The sequence below is a fragment of the Bos javanicus genome, chromosome 7 (assembly GCF_032452875.1).
Source record: "Bos javanicus breed banteng chromosome 7, ARS-OSU_banteng_1.0, whole genome shotgun sequence".
In the NCBI taxonomy this organism is placed as follows: domain Eukaryota; kingdom Metazoa; phylum Chordata; class Mammalia; order Artiodactyla; family Bovidae; genus Bos; species Bos javanicus.
The window spans coordinates 83,579,619-83,607,326 of record NC_083874.1 but is presented as its reverse complement, the minus strand read 5'-3'; the positions used below and the strand labels follow the sequence as shown (position 1 = coordinate 83,607,326).

At 36.4% G+C, this 27,708-nt stretch overlaps 1 protein-coding gene across 2 annotated transcripts in view; it reads left to right on the top strand.

The window, feature by feature from the left end:
- The window catches only part of EDIL3 (EGF like repeats and discoidin domains 3), a 484,817-nt gene that overhangs the window by 323,998 nt on the left and 133,111 nt on the right, over positions 1 to 27,708 (top strand). For both annotated transcript variants that reach the window (XM_061424341.1, XM_061424340.1), the window contains 3 exons: positions 10,766 to 10,921; positions 12,552 to 12,696; positions 21,019 to 21,203. In XM_061424341.1, the coding sequence (XP_061280325.1) occupies positions 10,766 to 10,921; positions 12,552 to 12,696; positions 21,019 to 21,203 (486 nt within the window). The remainder of the gene's footprint in view (positions 1 to 10,765; positions 10,922 to 12,551; positions 12,697 to 21,018; positions 21,204 to 27,708) is intronic.

Sequence of the window (27,708 nt, the reverse complement as noted above, 5' to 3'; positions counted from 1 at the left end):
ATATTTCTGAAATGTGTTATTTTCATTTTTAATACAATAAGCATTTTTATATGTGTGAGTGTGTGTGTGTGTTATGTATCCCAAGTATCAGATGTGAGTGCATTTGCTTTTTAGGGCCCTCAATACTTTTTAAGAGTAAAGGAGTCTTGAGATCTCAAAGTATGAGAACCAGTGCACTAAATAACCTGCCAGTTTTTGACATTACAAATATCAAAGGCTGTCACCTTTCTCTTAACCTTCCCTGTGATGTACTCAGTTGAATAGAAACCTTTAATTTCTTTTTGGAGGCAATTTCATTTTTCCTTCACATTTTGTACTTTTCTGGTCTTCTTAAAAGAACATTTGTCTTTAACTTTAGGGTCATAAAAATATGTTTCTACATTTTCTCCTATTAGATGAATAGTGTTACTTTTCACATTCTGTCTTTAGTACATTCCAATCCAACTTCATTTTTCTCTACATAGAGAATCAATTTTCCCAGCACCATTTACTAAATAATCTATCCTTTCCCCACTGACTTGTAATGCTGTCTCAAGGGTAAATATATATTTAGTCTCTTTCTGGATCCCCCTTCCAATTCACATGTATTTTTTCCTACCTGTGTGCTGCTGTTGTTCAGTTGCCCAGTCATGTTGGACTCTTTGCGACCCCATGGACTGCAGCATGCCAGGCTTCCCTGTCCCTCACCATCTCCTGAAGTTTGCCCACGTTCATATCCATTGCATCGATGATACCATCCAACCATCTCATCCTCTGACTGCTCTCTTCTCTTTCTGCCCTCAATCTTTCCCAGCAAATAGGACTTTTCCAGTTAGTCAGTTATTCACATCAGATGACCAAAATACTGCAACTTCATCTTCAGTGTCAGTCCTTCCAGCCAGTATTCAGGGTTGATTTCCTTTTAGATTGACTGACTTGATCTCCTTGCTGTCCAAGGGACTCTCAGGAGTCTTCTCCAGCACCACAGTTCAAAGGCATCAATTCTTCGGTGCTCCACCTTCTTTACGGTTCAGCTCTCACAACTCTACGTGACCATGGGGAAGCCCATAGCCTTGACTACATGGACCTTTTGTCTCTGCTTTTCAATACATTGTTTAGGTTTGTCCTAGCTTTCCTGCCAAGAGGCAATTGCCGTCTAATTTCATGGCTGAAGTCACCATCCGCAGTGATTTTAGAGCCCAAGAAGAGGAAATCTGTCACTGCTTCCGCCTTTTCCCCTTCTATTTGCCATGAACTGATGGGGCTGGATGCCATGATCTCATTTTTTTAATGTTTAGTTTTAACCAGCTCTTTCACTCTCCTCCTTCACCCTCATCAAGAGGCTCTTTAGTTCCTCTTTGCTTTCTGTCATTAGAGTGATGTCATCTGCCTATCTGAGGTTGTTGATGTTTCTCCCACCTGTCTTGATTCCAGCTTGTAACTCATCCAGCTGGCATTTCTCAATATGCTCAGCATATAGATTAAACAAACAGTGTGACAGCAGACCGCCCCGTCGTACTCCTTTCGCCATCTTGAACCAGTCAGTTGTTCCATACAGGGTTCTAACTGTTGCTTCTTGACCCGCATACAGGTTTCTCATGAGACAGGTAAGATGGTCTGGGTATTCCTATTGCTAGTACCACATTACTTTTATTTCACATGGTCCTGGAATTCTTAATACATAGCAGACTTCTCCCATTTTATTACTTCTTTTCGAAGATTCATTTTGCTATTAATGGAAGTTTGTCAATGTATCATTCAAAATAAAAAAGTATAGGTTTTTAGAATAGAATTTTTATGGCAAATTTACAGAGTTGAAAGAATAAATTTATTGTATTATTTCATCCATTAAAATTTATACTGGTATTCTATAAGATCTAGTTAAAAAATATTCTCCTAAGATCATATTAATTATTTTTGAGGTAAATTTCTAGGTATTTTATAATTATTTTGGTATTATAAACAGCATCTTATCATTTTTTTCACTTTAATTGTATGTGTATTTTGAATAGGTAAGACACCTACACATTAGAAGTTTCAAAAGACACAAAAGATTATAATAAAAATTCTTCCTACTTCTCTCTCTTCAAGATATCTGTTTACCTCCATTTGAAACTATTGTTAGGCAGTTTCTTGGTTTTGCTATATAATTATAATTATATACAAGAAAATATGCATGCTATTTGCCCTTTATAGTGAAGAGGAGTATGCAGTACACATTGTCCTTACTTTCTTTTTTCATGCAGTTTCCAGATAATTGTAGATCTGCTTTGGTAGAACACCAAAACTTGAAAGTAGTAATTTCTTAAATTGTATCCCAAGATCTCTCTCTCCTCTCTCTTTGTCCGCTTCCTCTCCTTCATTCCTATTCTTTTGTCTTACAACTGAATTGTATTCATTTTCTGGACTTCTCCATAATAAAATGGCTTAGACACCTATAGACATTTTAAATTGTTTGAAATTGTGTTATATATAACACTGCAGGGGACAACTTTGTACACAGAGAACAACTTGGTACCTACATCATTTTGCCTATGTCTGATTATACTTGTAGCCAACATTCCTAGAATGAAATTGGTGATTTTAAGAAAATATGCATTTGTCATTTTGTGTCAAGTCATAGATTGTCCTTGATAAAAGACTGTGTTGTTTATACTCTCACCATGAATGTATATGCTTGCCTATTTCTTTATACTTTTGCTATACCGTATAATTTTTTTTTTGCTTTCTGCTCTTGTGAAAGGTGAATTTTAGTAAGTTGGGGTAGATTTAATTTGATTTATATGAGTAAGATTGAGTATCTTTCATATTTAGTATTCATAGGTATTTCCTTAGATCTCAACTAATGAAATCCTTTGCTCATTTTATCCACTAATTTGAGTATTGTTTATTTCGTATGCAAAATTTCCTTACATACTGGGATCTATTTACTGATTTTCTCTTCTGTTTTATTGATCAGGCTGCCTTTGCATGTGCCAGGATCATGCTATTTTAATTATTTGTGTTATATTTTCCTTTGATAATTACTGATACAGATGAATTAAATGTGAATCTTATATTAAGCAAACTGGCAGAAGTTTTTAATCTTCATTATTATTAATTTCTCTTGAATTTTCAAAGTAAATTTTTATACCATCTGCCAATATGAACAATATCTTTATTCCATCCCATTGCTGTTTAGAAAGGATTTCATAACCTGTCTTTCTGCTCGCTACTGTCTTATTCAACTGTGACTCTTTGCTTGAAGTAGCCCCAATGGAAACTTGTTCAGCTTCATTTTAAACTTCATTTTACTTTATATTTTTTATTCTCATTATTTCCAATTGGTTTTTATTTATATACTTGTTTCTGTCCTGTGTTCCAAAAACTTCTTTATCTTAGAGATTTTTTTTTTAATGTGAAGTCTTAACTTGCCACTTTTAAATTATTTTTTTCTATATTAGTTCTTTTTTTCTTCTTCTGTTCCTGAGAGAGTTATTTTTTATTAATATCTTGGCTAGTGATATACCTGGTGGGAAAGGTGAAACCCATGCCCTAGCTTCATTACTCCGGGTGAATTGGTTATGGCTGTATTCAACTAAAATCTGACTTCTCCCTGCAGAAGACCTTGTCTACTCCAGATATTGCTTTTACTAAGACCCCCATCCCTCTGTTTTACTTTCTTAATCTGTGGACAAGGAGTGTGGTGCAGAAGGTGAAGCAATCAGGTCTTTTAGTGACTGTGGGCTCCTCATTCTCACCTGGCCTCCCATAGGCAATAGGCTGGAAATGGGGAAAATGGGGAGGAGCCAGGCAAACAAAATGAGAATGAGAAATGGCACATCTAGAAAGCTCTCCCCTCAGTTACCTATTTTCATCATAATTGGCTCCTGGATTTCCTCTGTGCACACCCCAGACACACAAACATGCATTAAAGTCTCAAAGATTCCTGAGGGTTTCCCAGGGTTTTTTGTGTTAGAGTTTGATCAGTCTCAGAAGGCTTTCTGTCCTAGAATATATTTGATGCTGGATTCAGCAGAGAGAGCTAGAAGCCCACGGTAGTTTGCCATCTTATGAGGAACTCATTGATTTCTCCCTTTCCCCCATGTTGAATCTAATGGTTAGATTTACACACACACACACATACAGGCACACACATGTAAACATAATAGCCCTGAATGTCTTATTAGCACATAGCTTTGGAAGTTGATTTCATATTTTTAAAATATGGTTATTATGATTATCAGATCACATAAGGGACGAACATGGAAAAGGAATGCTCCTTTTCATTTAAAGAACAAAAAAAACTAAAAATCAACCCAAAAAAAGCAACTACAGAGCTTTCTGAGTGGCAGGTGTTACTAAATTTCTGCATGCATTCTATCATATAATTTTCACACATAAGAATTCTATTAAAATTCCTTTTACTGGGGAAGAAATTAAATTTCAGGAAGCTTAGACAAGCTGTTGAAGATTATATTGGTGAGAAGTGGAAAAACCAGGGCTGAAACTCAGTCTTTTTTTGTCTTCTGCCTGGGCTTTGCCTGGATTCTAGGCATTCTAGGTCCATATTATGTTTCTTAATATTTACATTAATACAGGGAAAGCAGTTCACTCAAAATACCTTAGAATGTAAATACTTTTATTTTTTAAGGACATGCAGTGTACCTACCACCTAGTGGAAAAATAATTTCTCTGAAACAAGATAAATAAATGAAAATATTTTATTGCATATCCAAATGTCTATCAAAGTCACAGGGAGTAATTTGGAATTTCTGATGCAATCCCCATTCTTTTTTATATTTGCTCCTGCTAAGTCGCTTTAGTCGTGTCCGACTCTGTTCGACCCCATGGACTGCAGCCTACCAGGCTTCTCCATCCATGGGATTCTCCAGGCAAGAACACTGGAGTGGGTTGCCATTTCCTTCTCTGATGCATGAAAGTGGAAAGTGAAAGTGAAGTTGCTCAGTCGTGTCTGACTCTTAGCGACCCCGTGTACTGCAGCCTACCAGGCTCCTCCATCCATGGGATTTTCCGGCAACAGTACTGGAGTGGGGTGCCATTGCCTTCTCCCTTATTATATTTAGACCTTCATAAAGGCAGAAAAAGACAAAGTAGAAATCAGATCACTTTCTAGCCAATGTTATTTTACAAAGAATCACAAAACCCCGTAAATAATGTTGGAGTAGGATGAAAGGGAATTGCTTGCAATAAGTTTTGTGGTAGAGATATTTCTAAAATCAGGTGATAACCTTCTTCCAAGGCTTAGTTTATTTCTTACAGTAATATAAATTCCTGGTATTTAAATTTGAATATAACCATGACAGTGAAATCATAGCTCTTTTATATATGATTTTCTTATTATTTCAAGCTTAATAGTGCTAGATAAAGGGGAACTCAAAAGCCTAAAACTTAATAATTGCTAATAATCCCTGAACCAGTATTCTGTGAATCACTTTTTGGTTTTTATTTTTTATTTGATGAAAACAGTACTGAAATTTAATTACAAATAGCTACTTAAAGTGTTTAGTATATGAAAGGAGAATTCCATGACAGAGGAGCTTGGTACAGTCCATGGGGTCACAAAGAATTGGACATGACTGAGCAATTAACACCTTTACTTTCAACTACTTAAAACAGATACAACCCAAGGAGGGTGCTGCTTTACTCTCTGGAGTTCCAGCCCCTTGAGATATATATTCAGAGCTTATAAATATTAAAGCAAATAAGAATCTTTTAAAACAGCGTTTCTGCCATGCCTTCGAAATATGTACTCAGATTTTCATTTTTTGATTGTTACTCAATTTAAGCTTCAGAAAAATTAGTCAACAGCTCATCAGCTGAAACTCTAGCAGAGATAATTTGACCAACTACAAGAAGGTGTAAACAAGATAATTGAAACAAGATAAAAGATAATTGAAAAAGCAATGTTCAGCACTTTCAAGTGGAATTTGGCTTGCAAAACGGGAGGACCCTTTATTCATAGTGTCCAGTGTTTGTTATATATATTAGAAAGATTTAGACTATGAAGACTCTCCATTTGAAAAATGAAGATAGTGGATGAATATGGCTCTTTCACAGCGTTGTGCTCATTTACCTAATACGTTAAGATAGTCTCTTTTGGAGCTTACCTTTAACAAATCTAGCAATTAAAATTCCCAAATCAATCTTTAGAGAACTAACTGAGATTAAAGAGTAATAAGCAAAATTTACCTTGATGGGGAATATTCTCTTATTTGTACCTCCAAACAAAAATGAGACATAAAATGTATTCATGTCAGTAATTTTGATGTCTTAAGTACTAAAATGAGAAAAGCAAAATTGGATATATGAGTCAACTCACTTGGCCCTGTTGGAGAAAAAAGGACCCACAGGCCCAGAAATTAATAAGAAAAATATCGTTTATAGGTTTATATTACAGGAGTGAAAGATGGGCATGCTCACATATCAGAGGCTGGGGACCATTCACCCCAGTTCTTTAGCTCATCCAATTTCTGGATTTTCTTTATAAACAAGTAAGACAGAGAATCGAGTAAGACAAAGCCCCTGCTGGGAGAGATTGAAGGCAGGAGTAGAAGGGAATGACAGAGGATGAGATGGTTGGATGGCATCACCAACTCACTGGACATGAGTTTGAGCAAGCTCCGGAAGATGGTGAAGGACAGGGAAGCCTGGCATGGTGCAGTCCATGGGGTTGCAAAGGGTCCATCATGACTGAACAAAAGAACAACAATAACAAAGACAGAATCATTTTGTGAATATTAGTTGGGGAAGAACAATCTGAGATAGAAAATGAGATTTAGAGAAACTCAGAATAGAGAGGAAAGTGGACTGTGCCACGTTAGCAAACTTTCAGAAGCTTGAAAGGACACTGACTACATGAAGGATTCAGGCTTTCCCTTAACATATTAACACCTTTAAAGTCTATGTGCTGTGCTGTACTAAGTCGCTTCAGTCACGTCTGACACTTTGTGACCCCTGTGGACTGTAGCCTGCCAGGCTTCTCTGTCCTTGGGATTCTCCAGGCAAGAATATTGGAGTGGGTTGCCATTTCCTTCTCCAAAGAATGTTTCACACCCAAGGATAGAACCTGTGTCTTATGTCTCCTCCTACATTGACAGGTAGGTTCTTTACCACTAGCGCCACCTAGGAAGTCCCTTAAAATCCATAAATCCAGGGAAATAAAAGATTGTAGACTTTTCAAACACCCCAAAAAGATGTCCTTTGCATTATAGGGGACTGGAATGCAAAAGTAGGAATTCAAGAAACACCTGGAGTAGCAGGCAAATTTGGCCTTGGAGTACAGAATGAAGCAGGGCAAAGGCTAAGAGTTTTGCCAAGAGAATGCACTGGTCGTAGCAAATGCCCTCTTCCAACAACACAAGAGAAAACTCTACACATGGACATCACCAGATGGCCAACACTGAAATCAGATTGATTATATTATTTGCAGCCAAAAATGGAGAAGTGAAAACAAGACCGGGAGCTGACTGTGGCTCAGATCATGAACTCCTTATTGCCAAATTCAGACTTAAATTGAAGAAGTAGGGAAAAACACTAGACCATTCAGATATGACTAAAACAAATCCCTCATGATTATACAGTGGAAGTGAGAAATAGATTTAAGGGACTAGATCTGATAGACAGAGTGCCTGAAGAACTATGGATGGAGGTTCGTGATATTGTACAGGAGACAGGGAGCAAGACTATCCCCAAGAAAAAGAAATGCAAAAAAGCAAGTGGCTGTCTGAGGAGGCATCATAAATAGCTGTAAAAAGAAGAGAGGCGAAAGGCAAAGGAGAAAAGGAAAGATATACCCATTTGAATGCAGAGTTCCGAAGAATAACAAAGAGAGATAAGAAAGCCTTCCTCAGTGACCAGTGCAAAGAAATAGAGGAAAATAATAAAATGGGAAAGATTAGAGATCTCTTCAAGAATATTAGAGATACCAAGGGAACATTTCATGCAAAGGTGGGTTCAATAAAGGACAGAAATGGTAGGGACCTAACAGAAGCAGAAGATATTAAGAAGAGGTGGCAAGAATACAGTGAAGAACTGTACAAAAAAGATCTACATGACCAAGATAATCATGATGGTGTAATCACTCACCTAGAGCCAGATTCCTGGAATGTGAAGTCAAGTGGGCCTTAGAAAGCATCACTACGAACAAAGCTAGTGGAGGTGATGGAATTCCAGTTGCGCTCTTTCAAATCCTGAAAGATGATGCTGTGAAAGTGCTGCACTCAATATGCCAGCAAATGTGGAAAACTCAGCAGTGGCCACAGGACTGGAAAAGGTCAGTTTTCATTCCAATCCCAAAGAAAGGCAATGCCAAAGAATGCTCAAACTACCACACAATTGCACTCATCTCACACACTAGGAAATTAATGCTCAAAATTCTCCAAGCCAGGCTTCAGCAATACATGAACCGTGAACTTCCTGATGTTTAAGCTGGTTTTAGAAAAGGCAGAGGAACCAGAGGTCAAATTGCCAACATCAGCCGAATCACCGAAAAAGCAAGAGAGTTCCAGGAGACATCTATTTCTGCTTTATTGACTATGCCAAATCCTTTGACTGTGTGGATCACAATAAACTGGAAAATTCTGAAAGAGATGGGAATACCAGACCAGCTGACTTGCCTCCTGAGAAATCTGTATGCAGGTCAAGAAGCAACAGTTAGAAGCAACAGTTAGAAATCGGGACAGGAGTACATCAAGGCTGTATATCGTCACCCTGCTATTTAACTTATATGCAGAGTACATCATGAGAAATGCTGGGCTGGAAGAAGCACAAGCTGGAATCAAGATTGCCAGGAGAAATATCAATAACCTCAGATATGCAGATGACACCACACTTATGGCAGAAAGTGAGAAGAACTAAAGAGCCTCTTGATGAAAATGAAAGAGGAGAGTGAAAAATTTGGCTTAAAGCTCAACATTCAAAAAACTAAGATCATGGCATCCAGTCCAATCACTTCATGGCAAATAGACAGGGAAACAGTGGAAATAGTGGCTGATTTTATTTTTTGGGGTTCCAAAATCACTACATATGGTGATTGCAGCCATGAAATTAAAAGACGCTTACTCCTTGGAAGGAAGGTTTTGACCAACCTAGATAGCATATTAAAAAGCAGAGACATTATTTTGCTAACAAAAGCCTGTTCAGTCAAGGCTATGGTTTTTCCAGTAGTCATATATGAATGTGAGTCTTGGACTATAAAGAAAGCTGAGCACCGAAGAATTGATGGTTTTGAACTGTGGTGTTGGAGAAGACTCTTGAGAGTCCCTTGGACTGCAAGGAGATCCAACCAGTCCATCCTAAAGGAAATCAGTCCTGAATGTTCATTGGAAGGACTGATGTTGAAGCTGAAACTCCAATACTTTGGCCACCTGATGCGAAGAGCTGACTCATTTGAAAAGGCCTTGATGCTGTGAAAGATGGAGAAGAGGAGAAGGGTATGACAGAGGATGAGATGGTTGGATGGCATCACCAACTCAATGGACATGAGCTTGAGTAAACTCTGGGATTTGGTGATGGACAGGGAGGCCTGGCGTGCTGTATTCCATGTGGTCACAAAGAGTCGGACAGGACTAAGCGACTGAACTTAACTGAGTTGCAGTGTTTGTCTGGGGTGCAAACTCCAGGGATTGCTTTTGTAGTTCCAATTTTTGACTTTTTAAATATATGACATGAATGTACATATTAAAAACAAATGATTATAGAGGAGCTGGTTTCTTCATGCACAACCTCTGCCATTTCATATGTTAACTCTTATAGTCCTGTCAGAGAGTAGAAAGCCCTTACCACTTACATGAATGTGAAGATTTCCTGATTTCTCTGGAAATGGTCTCTGAATTACACCAATTTAAATCTCTTATACTATGTTATTATTAATATTAATAATTAAGAGAGGAGAGCCTTATAGCAATTTGTCAAGATCATTAAAACATTACCTTTCTACTGAACTTGAGATTTTATAGACATCATAAAGGCATTTTAAAGTGAATGTAACAATTTTTAATGTTTGTCATATATGTAGAAAATATTTTTCTTGCATGGTAGTATTTAATGAATTATTATGTTGTATTGAAAGGAAATTTATACTTAAATATGAGAAAAATGTTGAAAAACTTCTTAGGAGATAATTATGCTGTAGCAAACTGTTGTATTATGACTTGGAATGGGGAGAAAATATGGAGAGAAAACATCAGTTAGAACATCTCCATATAATGGAAAGTATTTGGTGAAAACTCTCCATGACGAGTGTGTACTTAACACAAGCAGAAATTACAATATAAAGATTCAGAAACTGAAGATACTTTTGCATTTGTTTCTTGCCATCATTGTTATCTTTACCTTTTTTTTATTCTAACACTCAAAGATCTCAGGGATTTGCATGTTTTATTTTAAGGGAATTTCTTGAAGTTTAAGCAATTGAGGCACATTAACAGTTATTTTGGTATTAGTTTCATGGTAACATCATTGAGGTTATTTTGAGAAGATAATATGCTCATTTTTCACTTTGCTAACTCACACTTACATATCATAATCACCAAATGCTTTCAATACTTATATTTTGGGGACACATTACCCTTTTTAAAACTTGTTCATATATATTGCTTTACTTTAAAAATGAAAAGTATACCATTAGAGAAAGGCATTTTGAAGCTAAACTTGATATAGGCTTGATTTATACTATTTTCAATCTTCACTAATAAATAAAAATGTTCCATTTGCAAATGTGACACTGTAAGCATTGTTATCTGAAAGCAGGGAAATTATAGTTGATTTTGCTTTGTCTCCTCAGATAAATTTACAGAGAAAAATGAGAGTTACTGGTGTGATTACTCAAGGAGCCAAGAGGATTGGAAGTCCAGAGTATATCAAATCCTACAAAATAGCATATAGTAATGATGGAAAAACTTGGACAATGTACAAAGCGAAAGGCACCAATGAAGACATGGTAAGACTTCCATGTCATGCTTATTGAACATAACCTGTCATATGTAATCTATTACCAAGTGACTACTGAATATTCAAAAGTAGTCTTATGTTGTTGAAAATAAATTTATGACTTTTTAAATAGGACCAGTGGTGTGTGGAGAGGGTAAGGAGTTATCCCAAATTATCAGTGTATAGTAGCGACCATATAAATCTTCCTCAGATTTTAATTGGTGGGACAATAAACACTTTATCACAAGGTTAGCATGGTCCTGTGCATGACAGTTAAGTTTTATTTTAACAACAGTCAGCTTTAAATTTCATTTTATTGCTTTGACAGATCATCCTTCTCCTTAAATAAATACAGATCAAAACTGTTAAAGAAAAAATAAAATTTTTAAAGAGAAACACCGAGTTATAGAAAAGATAAATATCTTTCTATACTTAATATCTTAATATTGGAAGAAATTTTTGTTATTCTGCAGAATAAAGTATTTTAGAGGAATATATATCAGTGTGCATCTTCCATAATGATATTCAGTATCTCCTTTGCCCTTTCATATATTTCCAAATTTTTTATTAATTTTAACACAAATTTCTAATTTTAAAAAGCAGCAATGTAGCTCATTCCATTTAAAACTGAATCATTAAAATAGACTGATAAATTTTATGAAAGATTTTTTAAATTAACTTCTTAAATAGGTTTTTTGATTACTATGTTATATAAAAGATAAAGTAAAATGAGATTTAAAGGAATTAAAAATAACACATTTTAGCATTTAAATTTTAAAGATAAATTGGTTTTTCACTGGAGATATATATATAAAGAAATATGAGTCTCTTATCCAATGATCTGGGACTTGAGGACTCACACCCTAAAGCATCATGAATTTGATCACAGCTTGGAGAAGGAAATGACAACCCACTTCAGTACTCTTGCCTGGAAAATCCCATGGACAGAGGAGCCTGGTAGGCTGCAGTCCATGGGGTCGTGAAAAGTCGGACGCGACTGAGCGACTTCTCTTTAGAGAAACTAAGTGATCAGGAAATAACATTGAAGGCTGGTTCCTAAAACAACATACATAATTACTAAGTAGCAAAATGAATAGATAGACCCAGATCCCGGACTAAGTTGAGGAGGCATTTCCCTTTAGAAGCATTCCATTCTAAAGGACTGGACTTAAATTGATAAGCCAACATAATAGGGTATAGATTAAGCCATAGGTTACAGTGGTTTATAGCTTTAATGAGGATTCTATCTATAGATTTTAGATTTGCTTCTGATGGCAAAGTAAGTGAAAGTTGCTTAGTCATGTCCAACTCTTTGCGACACCATAGACTGGATAGTCCATGGAATTCTCCAGGCCAGAATACTGGAGTGGGTAGCCTTTCCCTTCTCCAGGGGATCTTCCCAACCCAGGCATCGAACCCAGGTCTCCCGCACTGCAGGCGGATTCTTTACCAGCTGAGCCATAAGGGAAGCCCTGATGGCAAGGTGCTCTCTAAAAGCTCCAGACCTCTAAATTATTTAGTCCAATCTTTGAGGGACTTGGTTGGGTAGGATATAGAGTCAATATTTGAAAATAGGGTTTTTTTTTTTTTTAAAAAAAGCTGCAATGAATAATTTTAAATTCTGTTATTTCTTTATATAGGTATTCCATGGAAACGTTGATAACAACACACCCTATGCTAACTCTTTCACACCCCCCATAAAAGCTCAGTATGTGAGACTCTACCCCCAAGTTTGTCGAAGGCATTGCACTTTGAGAATGGAACTTCTTGGATGTGAACTGTCAGGTGAGTCTCGTATTATCTATTTTTGTACTCTCTTTAAAGGAAAACAAAGCACAATTGTATGTAGTGTGTTGCTAGCTTGCAGTTTTTCAATATTCATAGATATTCATTTTTGCTACAAAATGTCTAGGGCTTAGTTCAGTGAGAAGGAGCAAGAGAGAGAGGGTAAAAGAGAAAGAAGTTCTAAAACACACTACAGAATGGGATTAATGTAGAAGGGGCAATGTGTTTCTTTTAGTGGTCAAAGAAAATACAACAAATTTTTACTGGAAACTCTTGTCAGGTTTAAATGTGTCTTTTTAATTTTAATAGCAACTATGATTTATGTTTTATGACAAAATTTCAGTGAAAATTGGAATCTGCCTGACCTCATAAATTGCAGTTACATTTAGACTATACAGCATAGAAAAGTAAGCTTTTTGTTTGTACATCTACCATAAGCGTTTAGTTTCGTCTTTTTTTTTTCTTTAGGTTTTCCAAAACATGTAAATTTATCATTGTTTCCTAGGAGACAATACTTTAAAAACCAAGATTGCTACTATGAATTCCTAGATCGTTATTATCTAGCAACTTACCTATTACTCAAAAAGTGGTTTTTAAGCACAAAGATAACTACCGAAGGACTCAAATTTAAATAATTCTAGTCCTCCTGGAGCTTCAAGACTGGATATAAAAATGAAGACTTTATGACTGGGTCTCTTAGTTGTTCACTTTCAATCTAGGTAGATTCTGAACTAAACAGAAAATCTTGCCCAGGCATTTCACTGTGCTGTATTTTTGGTGATGGTTCTTATATTTCTGTCATCAACACTTACAACTCTTTTTGTCACTATGGCCTGAAATTTTGTTGAAATTACTGTGTTTTTGAGAACACTAAATATCCTTTTGTGTCCCACTTTTTAGTACAACCTCCAAGTATGAGAGACTTGCATATTTATAGACCATTTAGTTAAAAATTAGAACACATCCCTGCAAAGAGACAACTGAGAGCATTTTATTCATTTCAAAAGGTTGCATATAATGGTTAAAATGCATGTTTTATTTACCTTCTTGGGTTTATATGTGATTTTAAGAAAGGGAATGGTTTAGAAGGAAATGCAAGTGATTGTTCAAAACAACCAAACTTTAAATGAACCCTTTACATTCAAAGGAATTAGGGGCATTTGGGCAGATGAGTGAATCTATTTTAAGAATCACACTTTCATGCTATATATGGGTTTCCTTTATGAAGCAATCCGTGGTGCAGATTTAGTACCATTAATTATCACGATAGGGATGTTTTCCCCATTTTGGTAATTCGAGCAAGCTTGCTGACTACCCGTAAATCTCTGCGGAATTATTGCTGCACAGTGTTTATTTTGCGTGTCACTGCATCATCACGGGCCAGCATCATCCTGAGCTCATTCATCATAAAGCAATCAGGAGGAAGCCCTCGTGCAATGAAGTCTGCTGCAAGTTCTATGCTTTTAGTTGGTGAACATCGCCTTCCCCAATTTTTCAGTCTTTTGATTCATGAAGGCCAGTCTCACACATGGCGCAGTTTATACCCTTAAGATATGAATATGTTTTACTTTCAAGTTTGACAAGAGATTATACCTGACCCTTTACATTTTTACATTTTCAGAAAGAAGTCATACCCCATCTCCTGACCCCACAAATTGATATTAAAAGTGTATGCAGGGAATAATATCTCTTGAGGAATGTTTATAAAAGCTAGGGCACCTTAACTGTAAAAATAATCAGTTGTGTTGTTAATACTTTATTCTGTTCAACTATTATCCATAACATGGATACACATTGTCCATTCTGGTGAAAAAGTTAATTTATATGTATAAAATATTATGGATGAGAAGGGAAATTCATGGTATGAGGTAAATTGGCAAGAGAGGCTAGCTATAACACTTGGCAATAAACAGTAGCATAATATACCAAACTGTTTCCTACAGTTCCGTGCAACAGTGTAAAACCTAGGCTGCCTTATAGGAGTCAATAAACTGTTATAAGATCTCTCAGGGTGGGAAATAGCAGTTAATCATTTCCCAGACACTTAAAAAAGAGAATTCCCCAATATTCTCTGAAAGAGATGTGACTTCAGATGCTTAGAATGAAATGGATCATGATCATAATTAGTAGAGGAATAATCATTCATTCATTCTTTGAGCAAATTATTCAGCACCTCCTGTGGGCTAAGTGGTGGACAATAAAGTGGGCAATGAAATGAATTCTGTGGCTGAGCAGCAGTGGTCAAAGTAAAGGTGCTCCTTTTCTATCCAACACATCAAGTACTGTGTTATATCACAAAAGGAGAAAAACAAATATGTTTCCTTTCACTTGTGTCTCTTCCAAAAGCCAAGGAAGCAGTTGTACAAAGTTCCAGTGGCAAGGTAGGAGGAGGACAGAGAGTTGGTGGTGATGATAGATGAATGAGTCAGAAATCAGACTGACTGATTATTATCAGTCATAATACAGAGAACGCATGTTAATTTAGAACTGCTTGAAGACAAGCAGCATGCTACTAAGACTTTAGAACTTTCTGGAATCTTTGAGATCTGTCATGAATTTTTGAGGATATTAGCAGTTGGTCATGAATTTTTTTCTTTTCTAGCATTTATATTTAGGATCTAGAAATATTTATGAGACCTGGGGTATAGGTTTCCTATGGCAGCAAGAACTGAGCTAGACATCCAATTGGCTGAACCTGTGTGTCAGTTTTTGTCATTTTGCATAGATAGGAGTTTCCTAGAAGGTACAGGTGAAGACAAACATGGAAGAGCCTCAAGAAGGAAAAACTGATTTAGATTGAATGGAACAGAAAGCAAGTAATTGTAGTTAAGAATTAGTTTTATCAAAGAAGAGTTAAGCCACCACTCTTAGATTTCACTTAAAATACTTAGTTTTAGAAACCGCTGCTGCTGCTGCTGCTAAGTCGCATCAGTCATGTCCAACTCTGTGTGACCCCATAGATGGCAGCCCACCAGGCTCCCCCGTCCCTGGGATTCTCCAGGCAAGAACACTGGAGTGGGTTGCCATTTCCTTCTCCAATGCATGAAAGTGAAAAGTGAAAGGGAAGTCACTCAGTCGTGTCCGACTCTTAGCGACCCCATGGACTGCAGCCTACCAGGCTCCTCCGTCCATGGGATTTTCCAGGCAAGAGTACTGGAGTGGGGTGCCATTGCCTTCTCCATTAGAAACTGCAGTCAGTCATAATATATTCTTTAATACCCACTGATATGCTGACTTGTGGATGTAACATTGTCACCTGTTGTGATGAATTTTATGGAAATAATAAATTAGCTAACATTTGCTGAATGCTAGCTACATGCCAGCACTGTTTCTAAATAGTTGATTAACTACTTTTTAAAAATACTTCTTTGAGGTCATTTTTAATATTACCCCTCCAATCAAGAAACATCCACAAGCCTATTATCCTTATCCATCAGAGTACAGACAGAATGAAAACCACAATCAAAAAAAACTAACCAAACTGATCACATGGATCACAGCCTTGTCTAACTCAATGAAACTATGAGCCATGCTGTGTAGGGCTACCCAAGACAGATGGGTCATTGTGCAGTTCTGACAAAACATGGTCCACTGGAGAAGGGAATGGCAAACCGCTTCATTATTTTTGCCTTGAGAATTTCATGAACAGTATGAAAAGGCAAAAAGATATAACACTGAAAGATGAACTCCCCAGATGGGTATGTGCCCAATATACTACTGGAGAAGAGTAGAGAAATAACTCCAGAAAGAATGAAGGGGCTGAGCCAAAGCAAAAATGACAGCCAGTTGTAGATGTAACTGGTGATGGAAGTAAAGTCCAGTGCTGTAAAGAACAATACTGCATAGGAACCTGGAATGTTAGATCGATGAATCAAGGTAAATTGGAAGTGGTCAAACAGGATATGTCAAGAATGAACATCAACATTTTAGAATTCAGTGAACTAAAATGGACCAAAATGGGCGAATTTAATTCAGATGACCATTACATCTACAACTGTGGGCAAGAATCCCTTAGAAGAAATGGAGTAGCCCTCTTAGTCAACAAAAAGTCCAAATGCAGAACTTGGGTGCAATCTCAAAAATGAAAGAATGATTTCTCTTCTCTTACAGGGCAAGCCATTCAATATCACAGTAATCCAAGTCTATGCCCCAAATCTTCCCTGATAACTCAGTTGGTAAAGAATCAACCTGCAATGCAGGAGATCCAAGTTCAATTCCTGGAGAAGGTATAGGCTACCCACTCCAGTATTCTTGGGCTTCCTTTGTGGTAAAGAATCTGCCTGCAATGCGGGAGACCTAGGTTCGATCCCTGGGTTGGGAAGATCCCCTGGAGAAGGAAAAGGCTACAAACTCCAGTATTCTGGCCTGAGAATTCCCTGGACTGTATAGTCCATAGGGTTGCAAAGAGTTGGAAACGACTGAGTAGCTTTCTGAGAAAGATTGAGGGCAGGAGGAAAAGGGGATGAGGGAGGATGAGATGGTTGGATGGCATCACCAACTCAATGGACATGAGTTTGGATAAACTCCGGAAGTTGGTGATGGACAGGGAGGCCTGGCATGCCGCATTCATGAGGTCACAAAGAGTCGGACACACTGAGCAACTGAACTGAACTGAACTGAGCTGAGTGGCTTTCACTTTTCATGCCCCAAATACTAATGCCAAAGAAGCTGAACAGTTCAGTGGCAACCTAAAAGACCTTCTAAACTTCGAACAAAAAAAGGTGTCCTTTTCATCATAGGGGACTGGAATGTAAAAGTAGGAAGTCAAGACATCCCTGGAGTAACAGGCAAGTTTGGCCTTGGAGTACAAAATGAACAAGACAAAGGTAACAGAGTTTTGCCAAGAGAACACACTGGTCAGAGCAAGAACCTTCTTCCAACAACAAAAGAGATGACTACACTTGGACATCACCAGATGGTCAATAACAAAATCAGATTGATAATATTCTTCGCAGCTGAAGATGGAGAAGCTCTATAGTATCAGAAAAAACTAGACTGTGAGCTGACTGTAGCTCAGATCATGAACTTCTTATTGCAAAATTTAGATTTAAATTGAAAAAGTAGGGAAAACCACTAGACCATTCAGGTATGACCTAAATCAAATCCCTTATGATTACACAGTTGAAGTGACAAATAGATTCAAGCAATTTGATGTGATAGATAGAATGCCTGAAGAACTATGGGTGGAGGTTCATAAGATTGTACAGGATGCATTGATTGAAACCATCCCCCCAAAAAAGAAATGCAGAAAAGCAAAATGGCTGTCTAAGGAGGCCTTATAAATTGATGAGAAAAGTAGAGAAGCCGAAGGTGAAAGAAAAAAGGAAAGTATATCCATCTGAATGCAGAGTTCCAAAGAATATCAAGGAGAGATAAGAAAGCCTTCTTAAGTGATCAAAGCAAAGAAATAGAGGAAAGCAATAGAACGGGAAAGACTAAAGATCTCCTCAAGAAAATTAGAGATACAAAAGGGAACATTGCATGCAAAATGGGAACAGAAAAGGACAGAAATGGTATGGACCTAAATGAAGCAGAAGATATTAAGAAGAGGTGACAAGAATACGCAGAAGACTATACAAAAATATCTTAATGACCCAAATAATCACACTGGTGTGATTACTCACCTAGAACCAGACATCCTGGAGTACGAAGTCAAGTGAGCCTTAGAAAGCATCACTACAAACAAAGCTAGTGGAGGTGATGAAATTCGAGCTGAGCTATTTCAAATCCTAAAAGACAATGCTGTGAAAATGCTGCACTCAATATGCCAGCGAATATGGAAAACTCAGCAGTGGCCAGAGGACTGGAAAAGATCTGCTTTCATTCCAATCCCAAAGAAAGGCAAGGCCAAAGAATGCTCAAACTACCACACAGTTTCACTCATCTCACACGCTAACAAAATAATGCTCAAAATTTTCCAGGCTAGTCTTCAATAGTATGTGAACTGAGAACTTCCAGATGTTCAAACTGGATTTAGAAAAGGCAGAGGAACCAGAGATCAAATTACCAATATCCATTGGATCATTGAAAAAGCAAGAGAATGCCAGAAAAACATCTACTTCTACTTCATTGACTACGCTAATCCTTGGACTCTGTTGATCACAAAAACTGTGGAAAATTCTTAAAGAGATAAGAATACCAGATCACCTTACCTGCCTCCTGAGAAATCTGTATGCAGGTCAAGAAACAACAGTTAGAACCAGACATGAAGCAAAAGACTGGTTCCAAATGGGGAAAGGAGTACATCAAGGCTGTATATTGTCACCCTGCTTATTTAACTTATAGGCAGAGTACATCATGCAAAATGCCCGGCTGGATGAAGCACAAACTGGAATCAAGATTGCTGGAAGAAATATCAATCACCCCAGATACGCAGATGATACAACCCTTAAGGAAGAAAGTGAAGAGGAACTAAAGAGCCTCTTGATGATAGTGCAAGAGGAGAGTGAAAAAGTTGGCTTAAAACTCAATATTCAAAAAAAAAAAACTCAATATTCAGAAAACCAAGATCATGCCATCTGGTCCCATCACTTTATGGCAAATAGATGGGGAAACAGTGGAAACAGTAGCTGACTTTATTTTTCTGGGCTCCAAAATCACTGCAGATGGTGACTGCAGCCATGAAATTAAAAGACGCTTACTCCTTGGAAGAAAAGCTATGACCAACCTAGACAGCATATTAAAAAGCATAGACATTACTTTGCTGACAAAGTTCTGTCTAGTGAAAGCTATGATTTTTCCAGTAGTCATCAATGGATGTGAGAGTTTGACCATAAACAAAGCTGAGCACCAAAGAATTGATGCTTTTGACCTGTGTTGTTGGAGACGATTTTTGAGATTCCTTGGACTGCAAGGAGATCCAACCAGTGAATCCTAAAGGAAATCAGTCCTGAATACTCATGGAAGGACTGATACTGAAGCTGAAGCTCTAATACTTTGGCCACCTGATGCAAAGGGCTGACTCATTGGAAAAGACCCTGATGCTGGGAAAGATTGAAGGCAGGAGGAAAAGGGGATGACAGAGGATGAGATTGTTGGATGGCAATACCGACTCAATGTATGTGAGTTTGAGCAAGCTCTGGGAGTTGGTAATGGACAGGGAGGCCTTGTGTCCTACAGTCTATGGGGTCACAAAGAATTGGACATATGTGAGCAACTGAACTGAACTTATTATTATCACCATTTTACTGATGATAAGACTGAGGCACAAACAGGTTTAGTAATAGGTACAAGGCAACACATCTAGTAAGTCAAGCACCAGTTGAGTGTGAAGAGATGGCATTGATCAGTCTCCTATTTTATCTTGGTTTTCTTGATGATCACACTACCTTGTGTGTTCTTTGGCCAAAACGTAAAATTTTACAAATGAAGACTCAACTGCTGTCTAATGTAATCATATAATCACACTGCATTTTACAAGGTTCATGAATGTAATTTTGTCAGAGTTGTAATTCAAGATTACTAAATTCTGTGTATATGTACACACACAGACTAGATTTTTCAAAAACAGACAAACCCAAATTTCACACCACGTCACACTTGAAAATATATGTGGCAGATTTGAGAATCTTCAAAAAATATCCACTACTAAAAGTTATTGAGTATGATTGAAACACAAAAATGTATGAAAAGGCTGTCCAGTCATGGTTTTTGCTAGAATTAGCTCATTTCTTCTGTTACCTATTAAATTTTATACTAGCACACTGCAGGGCACATGGTAAACACTGAATAAATAAGAGCTTCTTACCTTCCAGAAGAGGCCATATTGGTACTATAAGAGTCACTGATAATGATTAACAGGTTTCTTGGAAAATAAAATACTGTCCAGTTTAGAATATAACATCGGAGCAGTTTGTGAAAATGACATTGTCCTGGGAGAATTTTCATTTGCAGTGTTATAGAAACAGATAAAAGAAAACCAAATATATTTTCTGATAAAATGTTCCAGTTTTAAGGACAAAATGAAGCTGTTGAGAACCAGGGACCCGTTATGAGACTATCAGTAATGAGATAGGAGAGAGCATTTCAACATTGTTTTCATTTTGCAAAATCATATATCAGAGAAAAGTAGTTTGAATTGTCTGTCTTGTTTTCAATTTTTCCAAAATATATTCAGACAGAATAGTTTGAATTGGCTATCTTGTTTTTCGATTTTGTTTCAGATTATAGCCTTTTTTTTTTTTTTTTTTACTTTAGATGCTCTCTCTTTGGGGGAATGAATAGCATTATGCTTAATCTTCTCTTGCCTATCTAAAATGAATGCTGCAGACTTTCAGGGTGATAAATTATTTTTCTCATGGCACCCTTCTCATTTTCTTCCAGGCTGTTCTGAGCCTCTGGGGATGAAATCAGGACATATACAAGACTATCAGATCACTGCCTCCAGCATCTTCAGAACTCTCAATATGGACATGTTCACTTGGGAACCAAGGAAAGCCCGGCTGGACAAGCAGGGCAAAGTGAATGCCTGGACCTCCGGCCACAATGACCAATCACAGTGGCTACAGGTAATATTTTCTAAAAATCTCACAACCCACTGTCTTTCTTCCTTCTAAGATTTCCTGTTAGTTAGGTGTCTGTAGGAGTCATTACCTTCATGCTAATTTAAATGTGTCTTCCTGTTTGGCTTAACTAAATGGGTAAAACAAAAATTCCTTATGAATTCATTTTCATGTATTGTTTTTACGCTGATGTTGATGTACAGATGCTACTGTCAGATTGAGGCAGCAGAGTGAACCAAATCACACCATGTACAGGTCAATTCAATTGATTATGTGATCATTTGCATTTTAACTCTCATCTCTTCTAATGCTCTGTGTCAATATTGGTTTGAAAGCATCACAGCAGAAAGCCAAACCACCTTGAAATCATGCCACTGACCTGCAGATTGTTCCCATAGAATCATGACTCATGGCTTATTAGCCCTTTACCTGTGGTTGCTAAGCAGTGGAGTGATTTGATTACATTCTCATAAGAGTGCTTGCTTATAGAAGGAAAGCATAGACATTGCAGAGTGTGTTTATCATTTGCAAATGAGGCAAGGTTACAGTCAGTGCTTTTTAAAACAACCTTCTTGAAATGCACTTATTTGTGGAGTACTTTTAGGTAGGCACAAATTTGTTAATGTCTTCTGTGGCAAAGAAGACAGCTTAATTCCATCATGAGCTCATTTTATTTAAGAAAGATGAGTTCTCCTCTTACTGATTTTTATGCTGCATTTATGAGTTTCAAAGTTGTAATTCATTGTATTTCTGGAAATAGCGAAAACAATTACAATGGCAAATCTCACCTCTCATCAAACCAAATCTGCACATATGAAATTATACTTACCAAATCACCTGAAATTTCTCACAATCTCTTCTTTCTTGACCTTACTTTTTCCCTACTCTTACTTTTTCCCTATTCTTATTTTTGTTCTTTACTGTCCTGTGACATTCTGTCTGGATCTTTATTGATCTGAAGCTTTATTAAGGTCTCACATTACCATATACTATACATAATTATGTATGTCTTTCTCCTTTTCCTATTCTTTGAGCTTTTTGAAGGTAGGTTTTATATACCTATATAAAACACTAAATATTTATCATCCCACAACCCAGTCTTATGTCCTTGTGTATAAGTAGCAATACTACTAAATGAAATAATTCACTTGATAAATGTGTGTGATGCCCCTGTGAAGCATCACAGAGCGTGATAAATAGTGATGGTACAGAAGCGAGCAACACAGTTTGCATTCCTAAGACATCACCTGTTTCATCAGCCATTGTTCTTATTTGGTTTGGATGACACCACAGTTTGTTTATCTTCATCCTTTTAGCTGGTTCTTCCCACTGTCCTTCCCCAGGCCACCCTTCCAGGTTGGTATCTTCCTAACAACCTCACTCTCACCAACTCCATACACTCACCTTAACTAATTTAGCAAGAACTGGTTATTTCAACTACTGGAATGGATTCAACTGCTTTAACATTCTATTACTTCTCATCATCCCCACTGCTACTTCCAAGATCTAGGCCACTGCCCTCTTTCACCTGGGTTTTTGCAGAAGCCTCCTAACCAGCCTTCTGTCTTCTGGCCTTACTCTCTAAAAACCTGTTTCCAAGATTGCCATCCGTGTGAATTTTTTCTGAAGTGTAAATGTGATTCTTTTACTCCTTTTTTAAACCCTTCAGTTGTTCTCTATCAGCCACAGAATAAAGGGACGCTTCCTTAAGATAGCCTAAAAATCTGTTTGTGATTTGGCCTCAATTCATCTCTCACCACCCTTCTAATTTTGCTTCAGTTTCTCAAACTAAACAACACTATCTCTCTCTTCCCCATCCTTTATAAACATCGTCTTCCTGGAGAAAAAAGAATGAAAAGAGCACCTCTGCCCACAAAATCTCAGCCCTCTGTTTGTTAAATACTTCAACTGTAGTTTCGCTTTTCTGTAGATGTGCTTTTCTCTGGCAGGCTTCGCTGCCAGCTCCATCCCATACCACATCTGGCTTAAATTGTCTCCTGGACATACTGTGTCCCCTGTAATTCTCTTCACGGTCCATTATCACAATCCACTGGAAATTGTGTTTTTGTGCTGCTTTACTTGCTCAGGGCAGATGGAACCACATTTGTCTTTTTTCTACTTTCTCAACCTGTTGTCCAGTACCTAACTAAATAACCTGTCACAACATCTGACATGTGGTAGGCACTCAGTAAATACTGTTTTTGTCTTCTTAAAGTATAATTGATTTATAATATTGTGATGGTTTCATGTGTACAGCACAATGATTCAATCTTACATATATATATTTAAGATATATATATATATATATATATATATACATTTTTAGATTCTTTTCCCTTATAGGTTATTACAAAATATTGAGGATAGTTCCCTGTGCCATACAGTAGGTCCTTGTGGGTCATCTTTTTATATATAACAGTGTGTATATATTAATTTCAACCTCCTAATTTATCCTTTCCCCATCCCTTTTCCCTTTTGGTAACCATAGGTTTGTTTTCTATGTCTGGGTCTGTGTAAGTGATAGCATATGATATTTGTCCTTCTCTGCCTGGCTTACTTCACTTAGTATGATAATCTTGAGGGCCATCCATGTTGCTGCAAATGGCATCACTTCATTATTGTTCATGGCTGAATATTTTCCATTGTATATGTATGCAGCATCTTCTTTATCCATTCATCTGTAGCTGGATATTTAGGTGTTTCAATGTCTTGGCTGTTGTAAATGTTAATAGTGCTGCAGTGAACATTGGGGTGCAGGTGTCTTTTTGAAGTATAGTTTTCCCCAGCTGATGCCCAGGAGTAGGATCACAGGATCATATTATAACCCTGTGTTTAGTTCCTTAAGGAACCTCTGTATTGTTTTCCACTGTGGCTGTATCACTTTACATTCTCACGATAAGTACTGCTGAATGAAAGAATGAATTAATCCATCAAAGAATTATTTAAGTTATTGATTTGTACTTAAAACGCATATAATTTGATCCCCAGTTTGAGACCAACTGCTAATATCCTCAAAATTTTGAGTAATATTTGAAAAGTAAATCTAAAAGATCATATTAAAATTCCAACCTTTTTACTAAAGGAAGTGGATAGCTTTTGTGAACTTTTCAAGTTCTTAATTAGAAGAGACCATGGAGAATTTCCTTTCCATTTGTTAGACTTGAATGGTGAAGTTTAACTTGTTCTTTGTCACTATATAATACTTTTAAAATTGAAAACATACCAGTCATATCTCAGATTCACTGGGTATGGCTAATGTTTGTGAATCATAATGCCATGTGAAATATAATATTTTACACCCCATAAGTAATTCAAAAAGACTGGTAGACTCTAGAAATAACCACTTAAGGGTATTGCCAATGGAAAATTTCTTTAGAAAGATAAAACAAGTATTTTTACGTACATGAATCAGGGTGTAATGTTCAGTGCAAACCTTCATCCATCACTTTTTTAAGATGACTTTTCATCTGTCTTCTTAAAGTCACTTGCATGCTGAAATTGATTCATTCTGTTGGTGACAGATTTTCTGTCAATTCAAGGACCAATTCTTTCAGTATGTCTATTCTTTTGTTGTGGCAAAACATATTCAGAATCTCCAAGGCAAGGGAAATTGACATCTTTGCTTATTTTTTTCTTTTTTGACATCATGCAAGAAAATGCTCCAGCACTGTAACTATTTTTAGTGCTTTCTCCTCAAGAGAGTAGAATCTGTTCAACTGTACATTGTTATACTTGTATCTTTGTTGGAAATAGGATTAATATTTTCATAGATAATGTATAGGGTGATATTTTTTAAATCTTTGGTGTACAGTCAATTTTTATCCTTATTTAGGGCTTCTGAATTTATAAATTTTATCTGTAATCTTAACTAAGATGCATTGCTTTAGAGAAACAGCTCTTCAGAAGATAAACTATGATGGTAATTTAAATTCTCTTCCTTCATTATTGATCTCCTGCTAATTTTTTAAATTATTTTATATGCCAACTATACATGTAACCCTCTAATAATGAGAGTTTTATTTAAGTTTTGTAGTTTTTTCCAAAACTTAATCATATATTATCTGGAAATACAATTGAAAATGAATCCTCAAAAACCCTTTATGCCCAATTGTGATATATTTTAAGGAATACTTATGCATTCTTTTAAGAAATTCTTATGTATTCAAATATCACTTTAATATTTATTCTTATTATTACTCTAATGTTGCTTCTTGTCTCTTCTCTAAAGTCAGAATCTCAGCAATTCCTCAGCCAAATGTTTTTGTGGGATTTATTTGGAGTGATCTTACCTAATTGATTTGCTTCCTTGAACTACTGTTAATCTTGTAATCATCATAATATTTCTGTATGAACACGGTAAAAATATGTTAAGTCCACAGGCAGCCCTAGGTGAGAGGCATTTCTCAGACCTCTGAAAAACCATTATCCCATCTCTTGATATGTTTGATGGTCTCTTAAGCTTTAAGTAGGAAATTCTATCAGTGTGTTTTCCAGAATCCTACAAAGGTTAAATTCTAAGACCTCCTTGTAAAGTCTTACTATACCTAAGTTGAAAGGTCATAATGCAATCATTCCTGACTTGGAGTTGAACATTCTTAACACATGGTTACATTAGATTTTAAACCCTGTTTTCAGATAAAGTGACATTTTAAACAAATTGAATTTACAGAGATCTTTTAGAATCAAACCAGGCCCCTCAGTCCATGGAATTCTCCAGGCAAGAATACTAGAGTGGGTAGCCATTCCCTTCTCCAGGGGATCTTCCCAATCCAAAGTCTCCTGCATTTCAGGCAGATTCTTTACCATCTGAGCCACCAGGGAAGCCCATAAGATAAAGTGGCATTTTAAGCAAATTGAATTTACAGACATCTTTTAGAATCAAGCTGTTATTTCCTATGTTATTTTCTAAGCAAAACCCCAGAAGTTTTGTTGGGTTTTAACATGGATTAAATAAGACAAATAACAGAAAAGAGGAAGCACGTAGTGAGTACTCAGCCACCCGTTCCTTCTTTCTCTTTCTGGTGGCTTTTGATAAAACAGAACATCATCTGACACCAATTATAACCAAGCAGAAAGATATGCATATGTATTTTTGCTTCTTCCAAAAGGAAATTTCCAATAAAACTATGAAATGGAAATATCATTACTTCAGTTACAGACTGAGCAATGTTGATAAATTATATACATTTGCATTGGCAAGAAAAAATTATAAATATTTTTACCTAGGCAGCATCAGCTATTTTTCAGATTCTTTACCTGAGAGCAGTAATAATATTATTACTAACTTAAAAAGAACACTATGTCATTTAGCAATGTTCTATACTGAAATCATGCCCTTTTTAGAATGGCTGCATGCTTTTAAAGTTCATTTTCAGGATGTTTTCAAAAGATTGAGTAAATTCCCTTTTGTTTATGCTCAGATTATACAAAGTGATTAAAATTCAGCATGAGGTTGATGTTTAGTGACATTCTATCAGGAGTAGGTGTATTATTGTTGATAATCTTCAAAATTGTGAAGAAATATCTTGCTGTAGTAGATACATCTAAACAAAGAACACTATGAACTAACTTGCATTGATTAAAAACTTCTTTTGAATAAGACCTCATAAATTTTCTGTGTATGTACTCATTGCCCTATTTATTGGTGGTGACTAAAGAAAATGGATAACTCACCATCTGTAGTTGAATCTATTAAAAATTTTTCAGATTTCATAAAGAGTAGCATAATATAAATGACTAATAGGAAGAAAAATGTCACAATGTCACTTAAGAAATGACCTTTTGTTCTGTTTCGTGAGACATTTGCTAATTTAAGGTAGTTTGCATATTATTTCAACCAAATTATAGAATTAATAGAGTTGTTAGACTGCATACTTTAATGCTGACCTTTGTCAGAATTGCAGCTAACCCTACACAGTTTCATTTCAATACTAATTTCAGGGAAATGTGTAAGAAAGCAATTGAATTTTGGTCTTCAAATTAAATAAGCCTTATTTAATTTAATCCATTTCATATTTTTAAAAGGGAGTGTTGTAGCCATAAAATTTATTAACTTTTTTCAAGCCATTAACTTCCCTTGCCTTCTGGACAATTCATGTAGAAAAGAGCTAAAGGAAAGATTTTTGAAGATCAAGGGGCCTCTAAGCCACTGGAAAACATTTGGCAAGAAGAAGGAATATTCTGATTTCTGATTCACTCTTTCAATATTTCATATATAAGAAACAGTAAGCCTGCATGAAGTGTTCAGTTATAAAGCAGATCTAAAGAGATCGAATAATGAAACAATTTATGTAGGATTATAAAACATCTTCTATTTTTCATAAATGGTAATGTATTTTGGAGTGCATGAAATGAATCAAAGGAGGGCTATACTTTGCTTGGACTATAAATTCACCTTTAAATGTGTTTATAATTTTATAATATCAAAGGAAATCTCCACAATCCAATTAGGAAAGAAATTCTTTTTTTTAAAGACTTATTCATTTATTTTTGGCTGCACTAGGTCCTTGTT